The sequence below is a fragment of the Astyanax mexicanus genome, chromosome 9 (assembly GCF_023375975.1).
Source record: "Astyanax mexicanus isolate ESR-SI-001 chromosome 9, AstMex3_surface, whole genome shotgun sequence".
NCBI lineage: Eukaryota > Metazoa > Chordata > Actinopteri > Characiformes > Acestrorhamphidae > Astyanax > Astyanax mexicanus.
Window position 1 is genome coordinate 21,153,563 of NC_064416.1, and position 15,931 is coordinate 21,169,493.

The window sequence follows — 15,931 nt, forward strand, 5'->3', positions numbered from 1 at the left end:
ATAGTGAGATGCAGATTGTTGGGGGGGGGGGGGGGGGGGGTATAACTGATTGACTGATTTGCATATTCTGAGTGTCCGGTACCATAGCACACAGAAACATCATCCACGGCTACAGCACAGTTAAAGCTGTGAGGGCGCTGCAGAGGTGGAAACGACCAATAAAAGTGTTTTTTAAAGGTTAGGAAATGTTTTTTAAACATTTTAAGCAGGACTGGTATGTTTCATTAGTTTAAAGGAACACATTTCAGCTATTAATGAAAAAAAATATGGTTTAGGCTTTAGTTCCTCTTTGGACTTATGTTGCCTGGCTACTTGTTTAGGGTGTAGGCCAACAGTGCAGAATTAGCTCCATTACAATTTTATTAGGCTAACTCCAGCAACTATAGCTATAGCTAGCTTCTCAGTGGCACAGTAGTTTTTTTACTCTTTAATCCCTGAATCTCTATATTTGTAGTTTTCCCATGATTGGAACCATTTTCCTGGCTATTTTTAGAGTGAAAACTAGAAGTAGCAGCACTGTACTTCTCTCCTGCACCCTTCTCTACTGAAGTTCAGACTTGTTCTGCACTTCACTCACACATACCACAGCAGCAGAACAGAGCAGACTGCCTCATCACTTCCTTCATTTCACGGCATAGGCTGTTCAACCCTGAAAGGCAGTCTCCTCCCCCATAGTGCTGCTGCTTCTGCTGTAGTGGGGAGAAAAAAGCTTAGTTTGTCTCACAGGAAGAACTTTCAAACATGAAGAAAGCGTCAGTTGAGAAAGAAACCGCCACTGAAGTCCAACAGTAGAGCTGAGCTGCAGCCCTCCAGTCGCGTTGACTCAACGAGAGAGAGAGATAAACCATGTTTTCCTGTCAGACAGCACACGGCCACCTTCTGCCAAATGGACTGAGGCTTTGACTCGACTGGGGGAAAACGGGGGAAACGTTTCAGAGAGCTAAGAGTGCTCTCTCTCTCTCTCTTCAGGATTTAAGCTGCACCTTTCCAGCCCTGAACTTCTGGAATCATGTCAGAACACAGGTCCAGTTTCCTTCACATTGGGGACATCGTGTCTCTGTACGCGGAGGGCACTGTCAATGGATTTATCAGCACGCTGGGGTATGTTCCCTCTCTCTATCACTTTCTCTAACCCGTTTTAACGTTTAAACATGCTCCTCTATTGTCTGGGGTTTACAGGCAGCACCTCGGACACATGCCTCAGTCAGTGTAAAATGTATCTAGTTGTTGCCTGGAATAAGGAAGTGGGCCTGAGGCGCGAGCAAACTGACTGAGGGAGGGAGTGAGAGAGCACTGAACAGCATTCAAATCACATAACAGGAATGCAAAGCTGCCTATTTGTTTACACACTCCACTCTTAGAATCACGTTGTGACCTTTAAATCGTGCTTGATGGTGTGAACAAAAAAAAAAACTTTACTGACCTGCTTAAACTTAAGCTTATAACTACCACGTATACAATCAGCTGTAGCTGTAGTAAACCCACGCTGCTCTGGTTCACTTGACTCACAGTCCTCATATTGCAGTTGCACTCTTGTCACTTTGGTTGTGGTCATAGACTCGTGGGGCTAGTGACCAAATATTTAGATGTTGATTTGTATGCTTTTTCACACTTACAAACCCCAGCAATAAACAAATGACAAACTTGAACAGCCTATACAGTAGCTTCTTTGCCACTTACTTGCTCCACTGTCATTGCTGACAACCTGCATTTAAGTGGCCCACATACTGAAAGCGCACAAGTACAAGTACACAAGTTGGCCCACATGTACCAAAACATGTCTAGTCCACTTCTGGCACGAATATGTTAGTGTTGCCCCTAGGAGAATTCGACATTTGAACTCCAAACCAGATCTAACACTTATTACACACACATCAGACAATCATGGGCCTTCTGATTGCAATAGTTAGTTCGGGTTAGATGGTGATTTGTATGCTTTTTTCACATTTACAAACCCCACCAATAGACCAAAGATATGGCACTCCTGGCCCATTGTCATTGCTGGCAACCTGCATTTCTGTGGCCCACATTACTAAAGACACACATGTACACTTGGCCCACATGTACAAAAACATGTGTGGTCCACTTTAGGCAAAGATATGGTAGTGCTGCCTTTAGCATAATTATCTTCCTGCACATTTAAACTACAGATCTAATGCCCATTCCACACACTTCAGCCAATCACAGGCCTTCTGAATGCAATAGTTAGTTCAGGTTAGATAATGAATGTTAATGCTTTTTCACACATATAAACTCCAGCAATAAAAAATGACTTGAACAGCATATACAGTAGCTTGCGGAGGTGATCTTTGCCACTTACCTGGCAAAGATATGGCACTCCTGACCCACTTCCATTATTGCTGGCAACCTGCATTTGAGTGGCCCATATACTGAAAGTGCACATGTACATTTTGCCCACATGTACCAAAACACGTCTGGTCCACTTTTGGCATAAATACAGCATTGCTGCCCTTTAAAAACTGAATTTGAGCAAAAAATGTCCCCCATTCTGAAAACATACATTTGACTCACATGTTACAAAACATGTCTGGTCCACTTTTGGCACAGTTATGGTAGTGCTGCCTTTAAAAAAAAACTGAATGTGAGCCAAAAATGACTAAAAACGCACATTTGACCCACATGTTCCAAAACAAGTCTGGCCTGCTTCTTGCACAGATACGGCAGTGCTGGCTTTTACAAACTGAATGTGAGCAAAAAATGGGTCTTCTGAAAGCAATAGTTAGTTCAGGTTTGGTGGATTAGAGTGAAAGTTGCTTTTCAGGACCAGAGTTGAATACCACTAGCCTAAAGCCAGTAATGTCCTGGGAACCCACTGCCCTGCATTGTTTTAACCAAAAAAAAAAAACTGCTGACTAGGCAAGAAAAAAAACCCCATCAAACATCAAATAAAACATGAAAAAGCAGAATTTTCCTTATTAGACTGTTACATATGTGTGATATATATATATATATATATATATATATATATATATATATATATATATATATATATATATATATATATATACACACACACGCTGTAGTCTTTAGGCTACACATACTCTATTCATAATCTATGCCAAAGCCTGAAGCACACCTCACCAGAAACTTACATGTACATTGTAGGGATGATGCAGAGTGCAGCAACTGGGATTGGTCTGCTTCATATTCCCGCCTTTGCATTTCCGGATTTGCTGTGTAATTGCAAAGTGATGCACCAGTGCACAAGCATAAACCCTCACAATGCCATAGGCCATTTGCTTAGGCTAAACCGTAGTCTCTGTGTTACTTAGCATAAAAGTATAAATTAGGCTTAAGAAAGAGTCTGCACTGGACAGTCACTAAGGAATTGTCCTACATCAACTGCAGCCTAGGCTTTAGAAAGTAGCTCCAAGTAGTGCAGATTAATGAGCAACTTGACAGCTTTACTGTAGCTGAATTTGATGAGGTAGGGTTGTGTTCAAGTTAAAACCAAAATAAATGTATAATAGCAAACAAGTACCTGTATGTTTACAGAGGGCAGACTTTAGTATTAATAATGGATTATCTTTAGCTGACAGAACTGGGAACATGTAGGCATGCATTGTATTTTGTCCAGATTCTCTACACCAAAACCTTTAAATCCTGTGTTCCTGTGCTGTGCCATGACTCATACTTCAAAAGAGCAGCTTCAGTTTTGGAGATTGCAGGTTGCAGCATGACTGCACCAGTTGCGTTGGCTGCTCTGCGGCTGAAGAATTAAACAGTTTAGCATTTCCTGTTAAAATGACTAAGCCACATGGTGTAGGTTCTGGACAGGTATGGAACATGAACCTTAAGTTTGAGCTTAAATCACAAAAGGCTGTGACCTACAGCTTATGGTGGATGTTTGAACACTGGCTGCTGAGTTGATGAACCTGAAAAAAGGCTAAATTTGCAGAACCAAATTAAACAAATAGCTGCTTTTATAGGAGTGTTCTTGTAAAGTTTTTCGGCATATCGTACAATGGAGGGCCATATTGCGTGTCAGTCTCTCTTTGCAGATGCAGCAATATCAGATTGAGATTAGGACTTCCATGGAACATGAGGAAAAGTATTTAAAAGGCTGAGGATTCCTGTCTCAACTGGTGGGAATTTTGACCAATCACGCAACATTTTCTTGACAATTTTGCTGTAGGTTTGCATGTCAGTTACGCAAAATATAACTGGTTCATTTTTCATTGCGTGCAAAGCATCAGCGATGTGTCGAAGAGAATAGATGAGTTAGATTGATAGGTTGGGATGTCATAACGCATGATTTCAGGATATGACATGTAGAAACTTCACTCTTAAAAATAAAGATGCTTTAATTTGTTATTTAAGCATTGCTATGGTAGAACAACTTCTGGCTCCATAAAACCCATCTTCGTAATGGACATATTTGAGATGTTTTCTTCTGGAACCGTTAGCAGTTTTCTTATGATGGGGACGTCAATCCTTATCTGCAAAGGGTTGGTGGGGTTGCATGTTTAGATTTAGGGCAAGCAGAAGCACCTGATGTCATCAGGTATTTAAAGACCAACCAATTAATTAAACAGGTAGAATCAGCCACTGGTTCTTTAGAATGAAAACCTGAAGCCACACTTTTACGGATAAGATTAAACACCCTGTTCCTAAAATTGCAACTTTAAATCTGTAAAAATCTTGCATATTGGAGTCGGCTACCCCTAGTGGGGATACAAAGCTCTCCATTGGCAGTTTTCAGCAGGATAATGCTCACCTACACACAGCAAGGGCTACCCAGCAATGTCTCTGCCAAATTGCAACAATCACCAATGACCAGCTGAGAAACCAGCTTTGGGTGTGCAAGATCTAAGATCCTAGCAGCAACATCTGTGGGCAAATGTGGCGCAGGACTTCATACGAAAGCTGCATGTCTCCATGCCCAATATATTATATATAATCTTACATACACTCTAGAGGCAGCCCAACAGGGTACTAGAGCCTCCTTTTAACTGGAAAGTTTCATTCAATTCCGATGTCTCCTTCTTGGTGAATTGTTTTTGTTGGTAAATATAAATTCAAATGTTTGCTGCACTTTATCCAATTAAATAGAACTAACTACATAAAGTTGTAATCACATGTGCATTTGGTCAGTGACAGTGATGTCTAATGTGTGGTTTACAATAACAAAATGATTCAAGATATTCATATTGTCATGTTTATTGCCCATCTCAAAACATTTTGCAGCATTCCTAATAGTGATGCAATTTTGACATCATGTAAATATCTAGTGCAAAATTTATTAGTGATTTATAGAAAGTAACAAACTAGTAGAGCCACTCTTTTCCAGATAACGTCTGTTTCCGTTCTACTCAACCATTTATATAAAGTAAATGGAGCTGTAATGAGTATGTTCCTGAACCACGGCCAGACCTTATTTAGTTCATATTTAACCTGCGCAGCCCTAATGACTTTCAAAGTACTACTGCTTAAAGTGCGAACGGAGACTGTTAGTCATTTATGAGCATATTAGCACTTTTCCTGTTTCCCTGACCAGCACGATTACATATCCTATTACCAGCTTTTGTTTCTGTTTTAGATGCTAACTCAGATAGAGAGGAGCAGGAGGAAGTTTTTGAGCTTTGTTAAATGAAACAATGAAGTGACCTTTCTGTACCAGCATGACCAGACACTTCCAGAAACTTTTACTTCATAGATTTAGATACAGGCTTGTGTGTGTTTGAATAGAGTTGGATATGTGGTGCATGTAATTCATGGTTTGGCTGGTAATTTGGCATATCCTAAGTAATGGGAAAGGCAGAGGTCCGGCCATGCACTCACCCAGAGAAAGTGAGGGTTGTTATGCTCTCCTGGACTCCTGGCCATGGATGGCTGATCCATTGTATTTAACAGTGAATCAGCACCTGTCTTATGAGAGTTTATATGTAACATTTATAGTACATGTTTTTGGGTTCTAGTTTACTGTACAATGTAATGCGTGGACCTCTCAGTCATCAATTACTTTTAAACAATTATATTTATAGCCAGAGCACTGTCAAAACTACTACTACTAGATACTAAGCATCAGGCTACCTTGCTTTGTTCAGAATTTTTTTGTTTTTTTTAAGTTTTCAGTTTGGTCTGAACCAACAAAGCAGGTATTTAAGGTATTGCTAACCACTGGAACAAAATACCAAAATTGGGTCTTACCAAAAGAGTTGGTCTCCATCTCAATTAACTGAACTGTGGTCTGGTTCCTTTGCAGTGTAAAAAAACACTTTTCTTGATGGTTTGAACTTTCAGACCAATTACAGGAAGATGAGGCAGGCTATTACCACCCATAAACAAAAGACGAAGAAAAAGCACCAGTGATATGCTTAGTGCTTTTCATGTGCACAAGTCATGCAAGCAGTATGGTTGCATACACAGCTGATACTTGGAGCTGTATACTGTAACTGTTAGGGATTCACCAAAATATTTTTAATCTGAAATACTTTAATCTTCTCTACTGAATAATTTAAATAGCCAAAATCTATTTTTTAAAACATTTTTTTTAAAGTACAGTTTATATTGTACATACACAATATATCTATCTCAATTCATTTATTTCATAGTCATGCATTTACTTAAGTACTGCTATTCTAATCATAAATGTGTCTCAGCAGTGCTACTCACATGTCACACGTGAGCGAAATTTACACAATGAAATGCAGCCAATCTTAAGGCTTTTTTTTGCTGTTTTCAACCAAATATTTGGTGCATCCATGATAGCTGTAGATTAACCTTTTATCTATTTATTTACAGAAATAAAAGGAATCAGCAAGTAATCTTCGACACTCATTCTGTTGAATTCTTATCAGAAAAATGCCGTTCTTCAAACTGTGCGAAGTTCATCCTATACAATGAAACAAACGCAAGAACGTTGTTGTGAACCTTTAGACTTGTCGATGTGAAAATGCCCTTTCTGACATCTTGTTTCTCTCACCAACATTGTGTGAACAATTATGTCAGTAAAATACTGTTTGATTATTACATCGAAATATAGGTAGAATGCTCCTATAAGATCAACTCTGAGCCTTCTTTGAGGATCTATGATTTGTGCTAACTAAAACAAATCACTGTACCTGTTAAGGACTGAATAGCCTTCCTCTGTATGTCAATAGTAAGCAAATGATGACTGAGCAGTTTAGGATAAGCTGTGTGTGAGTAGGTAAATATCAGTCAAGGGCATTGGTGGGATTGTGTTGAGCCAAAGAAAAAAAGACTGTTAAATCTATTTCAGACTGTTAGGAATATAAACTAGTAAATAAAGGAGCTGTTGAAGATCAAGTAAACCGTCAATAGAGAACTACTTGTAGTGTTGCAAGAAAAAGGCAAAACAAAACCCTTTTTGAAGGCGAAAGGTTTATCTCTGTTTATTTTGCAGTCTGTTAAAGATGGAAATGTGGCTTAAATTACTAAAGAAATGTGATGTTTTAACTTTACTGTGCCTTTTGGAAATTAGATACATTCTATTGCATAACTGTTCACATTAGAATAGCTGTTTTATTACCTAGTTTTATTGGTACCACTGTGTCATGGCTGTTGAATTCGTTTTGACCCCTGAGGTCATGTGGTTGTATTGCTGTGTCTCGCTGTGGTGTTGGTGGTTGCAGGGGTCGTATAATCTTTGAAAGAGAATGAATTACCTCAGTCAGGCCACTAATGGTGACCGATACAGAGTCGGTTTGTTTGAAATGCAGATGACAATAGCAAGCAGTGTTAGATTCTGAAATGATTTTCGTGTTGCCACTCAGGTCATAGATTCTGAACTGATTGTATAGGATCATTTTCCCTACTTCAGCACAAAATCAAGAACAATGTAAGACAATATTTGTATGTATTTTACCAATTTAGATTGTATTAGTGACTTCATTTGAGCATGATTGAGAGATAACTAGAAGTAAACTAGAAGTAAGGTTCGCTCACATTTATTAGTGTGATCTTTTTCTTCTTCTTCTGTTTTTATTTTTTTGTCTATTTTTTTGTAAATTCAGGCTGCAAGTTTCTAGATATCGACTCCGTTGCAACTCTAAATGTGCATCATTATTGGGAATTGTGGGCTTTTATACAGCTTAAAAAAAACTTAATGTTAAAATGTATATTCCCATGTATATCACAATTTTTATTATACGACCAAATTTGGCCTGCTTATAGAACTTATTGTGTGGTTTTGAAAAAATATATTGTACAGATTGTTACGATGTGCAGTTTTCGTACATTTGTCATACAAACTTTCCCCATGGACATCATAGCAACACCTTATCAACAACCTAGCAACACGTTAGCAACCACCTAGCTTATTTTCATGAATGATTTGATATGGCAGATCCATAAACCAAGGTTTCTTGTGCTGTGAGTTAGTTGAAGTGAGGCGACTCTGTGGTGGAGGGGCGAGGAGTGTAATAGTAGCTGTTAGGAGGGGAAGCTGTGGTGGTCAGTGTGAATCCCCTGCGCTTTATCAGGGCTTTACAGAAGCGAGTGATTTCCCGAAGCGTGTGTGCCTGTGATGCAGACTGCGCTGTCTCTTAGGCAGCGAGGCCTGTGTGTGTGTGGAGTGATTAGACAGCGCTCTGTCACCATCTGTCTGCTCCTCTGGCTCTGCCAGTGTAGGTAGTGATATTCTGGGGTGGTGTTTTCACCCCGTCTGCTGATTATGTTGGCAATATCAAGGGGACAAACAAAGGGTCTTTATATAAGCTGTTAACACAGCTCAGAGCTGAGGTTATTGAATTGCTTTCACAGTTTTGGCGCCCAGAAGCTGAAACTGCTGGGAGGAGCTGGGCTGAGATGCCTCTGCGGCTCTGTTGTCTCAGAACGGGGTTTGGTTTGAAGATGAGTATAAAAGGAAGACCTTCATTATCTGTGTGTTGAGAGAGCTGGATGGTGTGTTGGTTTAGGATTATGTGTACTTATGAGGGATTTGTGCAGCGATTGATTTCTTTTATAATCTCAGTAGATGACTGTTTAAATGTGTATAGTCGAGAAATTGGTGATACAATAGAGTGGTTTGTTTCACTATATTGTGATTAAGGCTGTTTATGTTAATGCGTTAATGCGTGTGATTAATCTGGAACTTTTAACACGTGAATTAATCATTAATCACATTAATAATTTTATGAGTTTTATAAGTTTGGCCCTGATTCTTTCCATAATTCACTTTTTTTATACAAAACCTAGTGATATATAAGTGGCTTTATTTAAAGCTGTAAACACAGCTACTAATAAAGGTAAAAATATAAATGTATGCTGAAATATGAATTAAATCTCACAACTAACTATTAAAACACCCCTCACACATTCTTTCACTGACTGACTGACTCACTTACACTTAGATACACACAGAGATTCTCCTGTTTGGTGCATAAGCTTTTTTCCAGCAGGTAGACATGTATTGGGGATGGGACTAATGATTATTTTTAGGGATGTACCAATTGGGAATTCTATGCATATTCCCATATCCAATATTACACGTGTATATATCTTCTAATGTTGAAAAAACACATTTATAACTTACAGAGAGACTAGATTTCCCGGTATAACTAGAAACAAGTGCAACATTTAATCTGTCTTACATTTTAGTAAGTACTGTATTCAAACAATAAAATGAAAGGTGTCTCCCAAAAAATTTTGTTTTTTTTTTGCTTTTGCATTAATTTAGCTAGTTGGTCCTTGCAATCCTGTTTTTTAAATAAACATGTTGAATAAAACAATATTTCTATTTCTATTAAAACTAATAAAAGGTAAAAATTAACTTAAATCAGTAGATTTTAAAGTAGCTCGGCCAGTGTCGACCAAATTATAGTAGTGTGGCCAGTAGGCAACAACCCAATACTGATTCTTTAAAAAAACAAACAAAAAAAAACAATTATCGGCCAATACAGATATAATTCTGATAACATTGTGGATCCCCAGTTATTTTGGGTGTTGAATTTGTTTGATTAGTAGAATAGTCAGTGAAGCCAGAAGCTGTTTAAATGTGTAAAGTACTTATATTTATTTACATAAATATGTTTGGGCACTTTTGAAAGCACAAACGAAAACTACACGTTCCTCTCCCCAGCACTTTGTGAAGTGTGGTGCTGTTACAAATTAACGAATACTATGGAAAACGAAAATTTGGAGTCAACATATATAATCTACATGATTAATTATCTTGAATAATTGGTGCAGCCTTAGCCAGTACTCCAGTTGAACCCTAACATCTCAGTTCTTTAAGTTCTTTAAGTGTGAAGCTTTAAGGTGGGTGTGAACCAGCGTTTGAAATGTGTTGAGAGCTGTAAACCACATTTATTAATATATCATGATGTTCCTGTAGGTTGGTGGATGATAGGTGTGTGGTACAGCCAGAAGCTGGAGATCTGGCAAATCCACCAAAGAAGTTCAGAGGTAAGTGACCCTGGTAATTTTGTTTGAGTGGCAGCCACAAGACACACCCTCATTATGTTATGTTAGTTTGAGGTCCTGTGACTGCTGTTTATGATGATAAAATAACACACACATTTGACATATTCTCTTGTTTTATGCAGAGGCATGATACTGCTGTCACACATCTTGTATTTGGGTCAAACAAAAGTGACATACAGTATATGTAGTACCTCTGATATGTATGTACTCACTTTATTTTTTCATTTTTCTGTTTTTACTGTAATAAATTGTATAACATTAAATTTCTGTGGCTGAAATATTAATTGCTGCTAGAGTATACATAAAGTAATAAGGTATTTTTTAAAACTTCTCAACAGTTTTATGTGATTTAAAGGAAAAATAAGGCAACTATGACATAAAATAAAAAAATATTTTTTTATTTACATTATTCTCACTGCTGACAACTAGTGAGAATTTTTTCAGAGAAATCATGGTCGAACCACATGATCTTTTGTAAGACCAATAAAGCCAATTCACCTGGTTGTAAAAAAATATATAAAAATAAAAATAAAAAATAACTTTACCTAAAATTGTATATGAATCTACATGCCCACAACATTCTTAATGTTTGAAAAGCTGCAAAATATACTCACTTGTTTTACGATTTTAAACTTGTGCATTTGCCCTTGAAGCACATGAATTCCTTCTGATCCTTAAATGGTTTAATGATATGAAAATTTTTTCAAAACATTTCAATAATTTTACATTTGTTGACAAACTGAAGATCCTCTGGCATATTTGCTCACCAACGACTCAGCCTTTTGTTAATACTGCTTTTGTACCAAATCAGGATTACAATCAGCTGTTGACATCACTTTCATTTGCAGGCCTGGAATGCTGGAATAGATATACAGTATATTAACAAATGAAAAGAAGTTGGCCACAAAAAAACATAAAAACTACTTGTACTGTTTCCAGTGTGATGTAAGCTCATTCTCCTGTGGTCAACTACAGCATTGTCCACTGAGGCTCAGAAAGAATGATTGTAATTTGAGTAAGAAACAGAGTTTCTAATTACGACAGATCACATGATGCTGATCCACATGCTCTCTTTTTTACTAACCCATCTAACAAAGCAGTCTGTTGTTTTTCTGTGTTTTGAAAGCTTCATGGTTTAACTCTCTGTCCCCCAGACTGCCTGTTCAAGGTGTGTCCTATGAACCGCTACTCTGCACAGAAACAGTTCTGGAAGGCCAAACAGGGAAAGCAAGGAGGCAATACAGAGGGAGACCTTTTCAAAAAGCTGCAGGTACTCCATCAAATATGGCATTAAGCTTCAGTCCACTTACAATGCTCCCATAAAAAGAAGAAAGACAAAAAAATATAAGAAATGAACTAGAAGAGAAATGTCAGATATGGACTCCTCATTACTGTCAATTAATTGAGATATCAAAATTTTCAATTGATCTAAAAAAAAATATATATATATATATATTTGCACTATAGTGTACCCCATTGAGAAATATGTTATATGGCAATATACACATTTCTAAAACAAGATATTGGAATTTTTTACTGCAAAAAACACAAGTATCATAAAAAAGGGACAACAAATTGGCTGGTCATATAATCACACAGATTTTGATTTAGATGGTTTGATTTAGACTTTCTGAAAAGCTAAAATTCAAATCCCGTCTGAAAAATGGTCCTGCACTCTGTACTGTAAGACTTTTATATGGTGTGTTCATGCTCTAGGATATATGGTAAGCATGATCATTCTGATTTCAGCTCTTATTAGGCTGGTTATATCTTGACTGTGCTTGTCCTGCTCCTGTCCCTGAACATTAAACAAAAAAGCTTTTAAAAAATTAGAAGGCAGACTTTAAATATTATAGAAATGTTATTGCAAGCAAATTATCATTAGATTATTAATCAGGTAACAGCCCGTAACAGCGCTAAATGCAGCAATAAACTGTGGAAATTGATGGTATTGTTTTTCTTAGTATTTCTAGTGTGAAAATGAAAGCTTGCACTACAGAACGGTCAGCACAATCCTTTTGATTTTCTTCTCTCCTACGTTTCCCAGCATGCAGCGGAACTGGAGCAGAAACAGAATGAGACGGAGAACAAGAAGCTGCTCGGTGAAGTGGTCAAATACAGCCAAGTCATACAGGTGCAGCCCAGCCTTCCTGCTTATCAACCTGCTATTCTGTTTCTCTGAGCATGCTAGAACATTCTGTTTGTTTGTGCTCTGTAGCCAAGGCTGCCCAGAGAGAGATTGGGAATAAATGAATGAGAGAGAGAGAGAGAAAGAGAGAGAGTGAAACAGGTCTTTGACAGTTTGATGTATGACCCTAACTTTACGCAGGGGGAAGCTTTGGGGCTGCTAGTTCTAACCTTTTCCTACTTCCTTTCAAAGGAACATGGCTTTCAAACGTCCGTCTGTTCTTGTTCCCTATATCCATTAAATGGCTTGGAAGTTTTTGTGCTCTTGCTTCCTCACCAGTTGTGTTGCAGCAGAATTTGGGTAGGAAACTGCTCTGTTATTACATCATGGACATTTGCCTATTATTAATGTTGTTGGAAAAAAGGCAAGCGAATGGAAATCTATTTTCCACCTTCCATGATCGAACACACATAGCACAGAAAAAGCAGAGATAAGCCAAACTGGTTTAACTTTCATACCTCTAAAAAACTCAAATCAGCAGCGTAGGATTGCTCTGGATACCTCTAAATAAATGCAATGTTTATCAATATAATTATCAACCACCAGCAAGTAATCCAGCTTGGAAAAACAGTTTGGATAATAGATGTACCTTTATGGCATTTATCTTTCACTCTTTTCCAGTTTGAGCCATTACAATGTTATTCCTATTACAGAGGTGAACCAATGTAGTGTTGGGAGTCTTGCCAAAGGACTCTTTCTGGTGTAGCACAGCATTCATTCACCCAGACCTGAAATTGGCAGGAGGTGGTGTTATCCACTGCACCACACCAACCACACAGACAATAGATTACATGCTCCAAGCCTGCTGGGGTCTGCTGTTAGCATCACAGCTACCACACTTTAAATATGGCACTGAGAAGAACACACCTGTGATGGGCAGTCACCTCAGAGCAGTTCAGAGATCAGAAATCGGAGCCAATTGATGTACTTTGTAAATTGAGTTTAAGTATTAAAGATTAAATGCCTTTTGACATTTTGTTTTGTGTGTGTGTATTTGTATGTGTTTTTGTGTTTCAGCTGCTGCACATAAAGAGTAATAAGTACCTTACAGTGAATAAACGCCTGCCAGCTCTGTTGGAGAAGAATGCTATGCGGGTGTCTCTCGACCCGTCAGGCAATGAGGGCTCCTGGTTTTACATCCAGCCCTTCTGGAAGCTTCGCAGCGAGGGAGACAATGTAAGAACTGAACTGCACTCACCACTTACTGTACTAAAATGTACTATATAGTGAAGTTGCTGTTCTACTCTACTACACTCATTGAAGAAAAAAAAACACGCCAGTATGAAGTGTTGGAATTATGTAATGATAATGATGATATGTGTAAGTGATTACAATATTAGAGTAAGATGATAAGTTTATACAATTGTATGGAGGCTCTAGTACCCCCTCTCTAGTATGGACTCTTTAACACAACCTCTAGCCTGGATACAAGATGAGATTGAACAAGGAAGCACACAAGTTCCTTATGACCTACATACTGTATATTGCAACTGGACCTGTAGATCCTGCACATTTTTTAGTTGCAGAAGCAAATGTGCCAGTGTTTCATTTTGGAGACATTCCTGGGAAACTCTTGCTGTGTGTGGGTGAGCATTATCCTGCTGAAAAATATCAGTTGGAAGCCCAACTATTACAGCCCAACTATTATTGTCTCCCTCTCTTTGTGATTCTCTCCTTTTGTCTGTTTTTTCTCTTTTTGTCAGTCAGAAGCTATAATTAGTGTAATTATATAAATCTACTTAGTATAAACACTAGCATTTAAATACATAGCATTAAAATACACACACTTACTTGCCAAAAAAAAGTCACCAAAAAAAAATCTTTCTTTAGGTCTCTATAAGTCTCTATTTAGTTTGACCGCCTTTATCTTTCATTGTGGCACGCAGTCGCTGTGGCATTGTTTCAATAAGCTTCTGAAGTGTCACAAGATTTCTTGTTATCCAGTGTTGCATTCATTTTCACCAAGATCTTGCAGCAACATTGATGATGGTAGAGTCTGACCACTGCACAAAGCTCTTCTCCAGCACATCCCAAAGATTCTCAATGAGGTTAAGATCTGGACTCTGGTGAACAATCCATGTGTAAAAATGATGATCTCATGCTTCCTGAACCACTCTTTCACAATTCCAGCCCCATGAATCCTGACATTGTCATCTTGGAATATGCCCGTGCCATTAGGGAAGAAAAAATCTATTGATTAGAATAACCCGGTCTATATTCAGTATATTCAGGTAGTCAGCTGATCTTATTCTTTCAGCACATACTGTTGCTGAACCTAGACCTGACCAAAATGCAGCAATTAACCCCAGATCATTTGCTTACTTCTAGGTTCTAGTTGGAGACTTTTTTGTGGCCAGGCAGTGTAAATATTTAAATAATATAGTAATTATTTACTGTTAATATCTAACACCTACCTATTTAACCAGCCCTTCATTAAAATAAATCAGCTGAGCTGCTAGTAGAAATAAACTGTTTCATACAGTGGCTGGAGTTCACTGAGAATTCCGCTGATTGTTGTATTTCTGATGATTTTTTATTGTATTGATTTTAATGTTTTTTCCACTTTGTTGTATATGTTCAGTATGTTTTACATAAACCTATAGGAACATGTTTATGTGTTTAGCAACATTTCAGCATATCATATTAACATGATAATGAAGCCATTTTAACCCTTTCTGCTTTCTCCTGTTGACATCTTGACGACGAAAGTCTGAAGGTACATTAATTGACTGCAGTGCATGATATGTTTCCATATATATACTGTATATACATGTGTATATACACACTGATCAGCCATAACATTAAAACCACTGGAAAACACAGGAAAAGTGAATAGCTATGTTTTTCTGGTTACAGTGAAACCTGTGTTGAGTGGACATATTAGGCAGCAAAGTGAATCCAGTCCAATCTTGAAATGAATGTGTTTGAGGGTTAAAAATTGTAAGTACTAAGAATCTTGAGTTCAAACCATCATGGCTAGAAAACTAGTTCAGAATTGGGTGTTTCAGGTAGGCAGTGGACAGTGTTTCACAAAAGTGGTTCAAGGAAGGGGACCCAGTAAACCAACAAAACAAGGTCATGGGTGCCCAAGGCTCACTGAGGCTAACATCTAGGTGCCAGATTCCAAAGAATGCCTTCAGAGAGGCCTTGTGAAGTCCATGCCTCAAAAGGTCAAAGCTGTTTAAATACCACAAGGTGGTACACACATCACCAGACAGGTGGTTTTGATGTTTTGGCTGATCTGTGCATATACCTGTTTGTGTGTTTGCAGTGTTTTGTTCACTGCACAGGAAAAGTGTGCCGCATGCTACTCTGCATGTGAACTACAACTTCACC

The 15,931-nt window shown here is 38.1% G+C and overlaps 1 protein-coding gene across 1 annotated transcript in view; it reads left to right on the plus strand.

Annotated features, from left to right (window-relative positions):
• Window positions 1-624: 624 nt before the first annotated feature.
• Window positions 625-15,931, plus strand: part of itpr2 (inositol 1,4,5-trisphosphate receptor, type 2) — a 110,700-nt gene continuing 95,393 nt past the window's right edge. Inside the window, exons 1-5 of the mRNA XM_007250570.4 lie at window positions 625-1,101; window positions 10,319-10,389; window positions 11,562-11,677; window positions 12,455-12,541; window positions 13,613-13,771. Coding sequence (XP_007250632.3) covers window positions 1,010-1,101; window positions 10,319-10,389; window positions 11,562-11,677; window positions 12,455-12,541; window positions 13,613-13,771 — 525 coding nt within the window. The 5' untranslated portion in view covers window positions 625-1,009. The remainder of the gene's footprint in view (window positions 1,102-10,318; window positions 10,390-11,561; window positions 11,678-12,454; window positions 12,542-13,612; window positions 13,772-15,931) is intronic.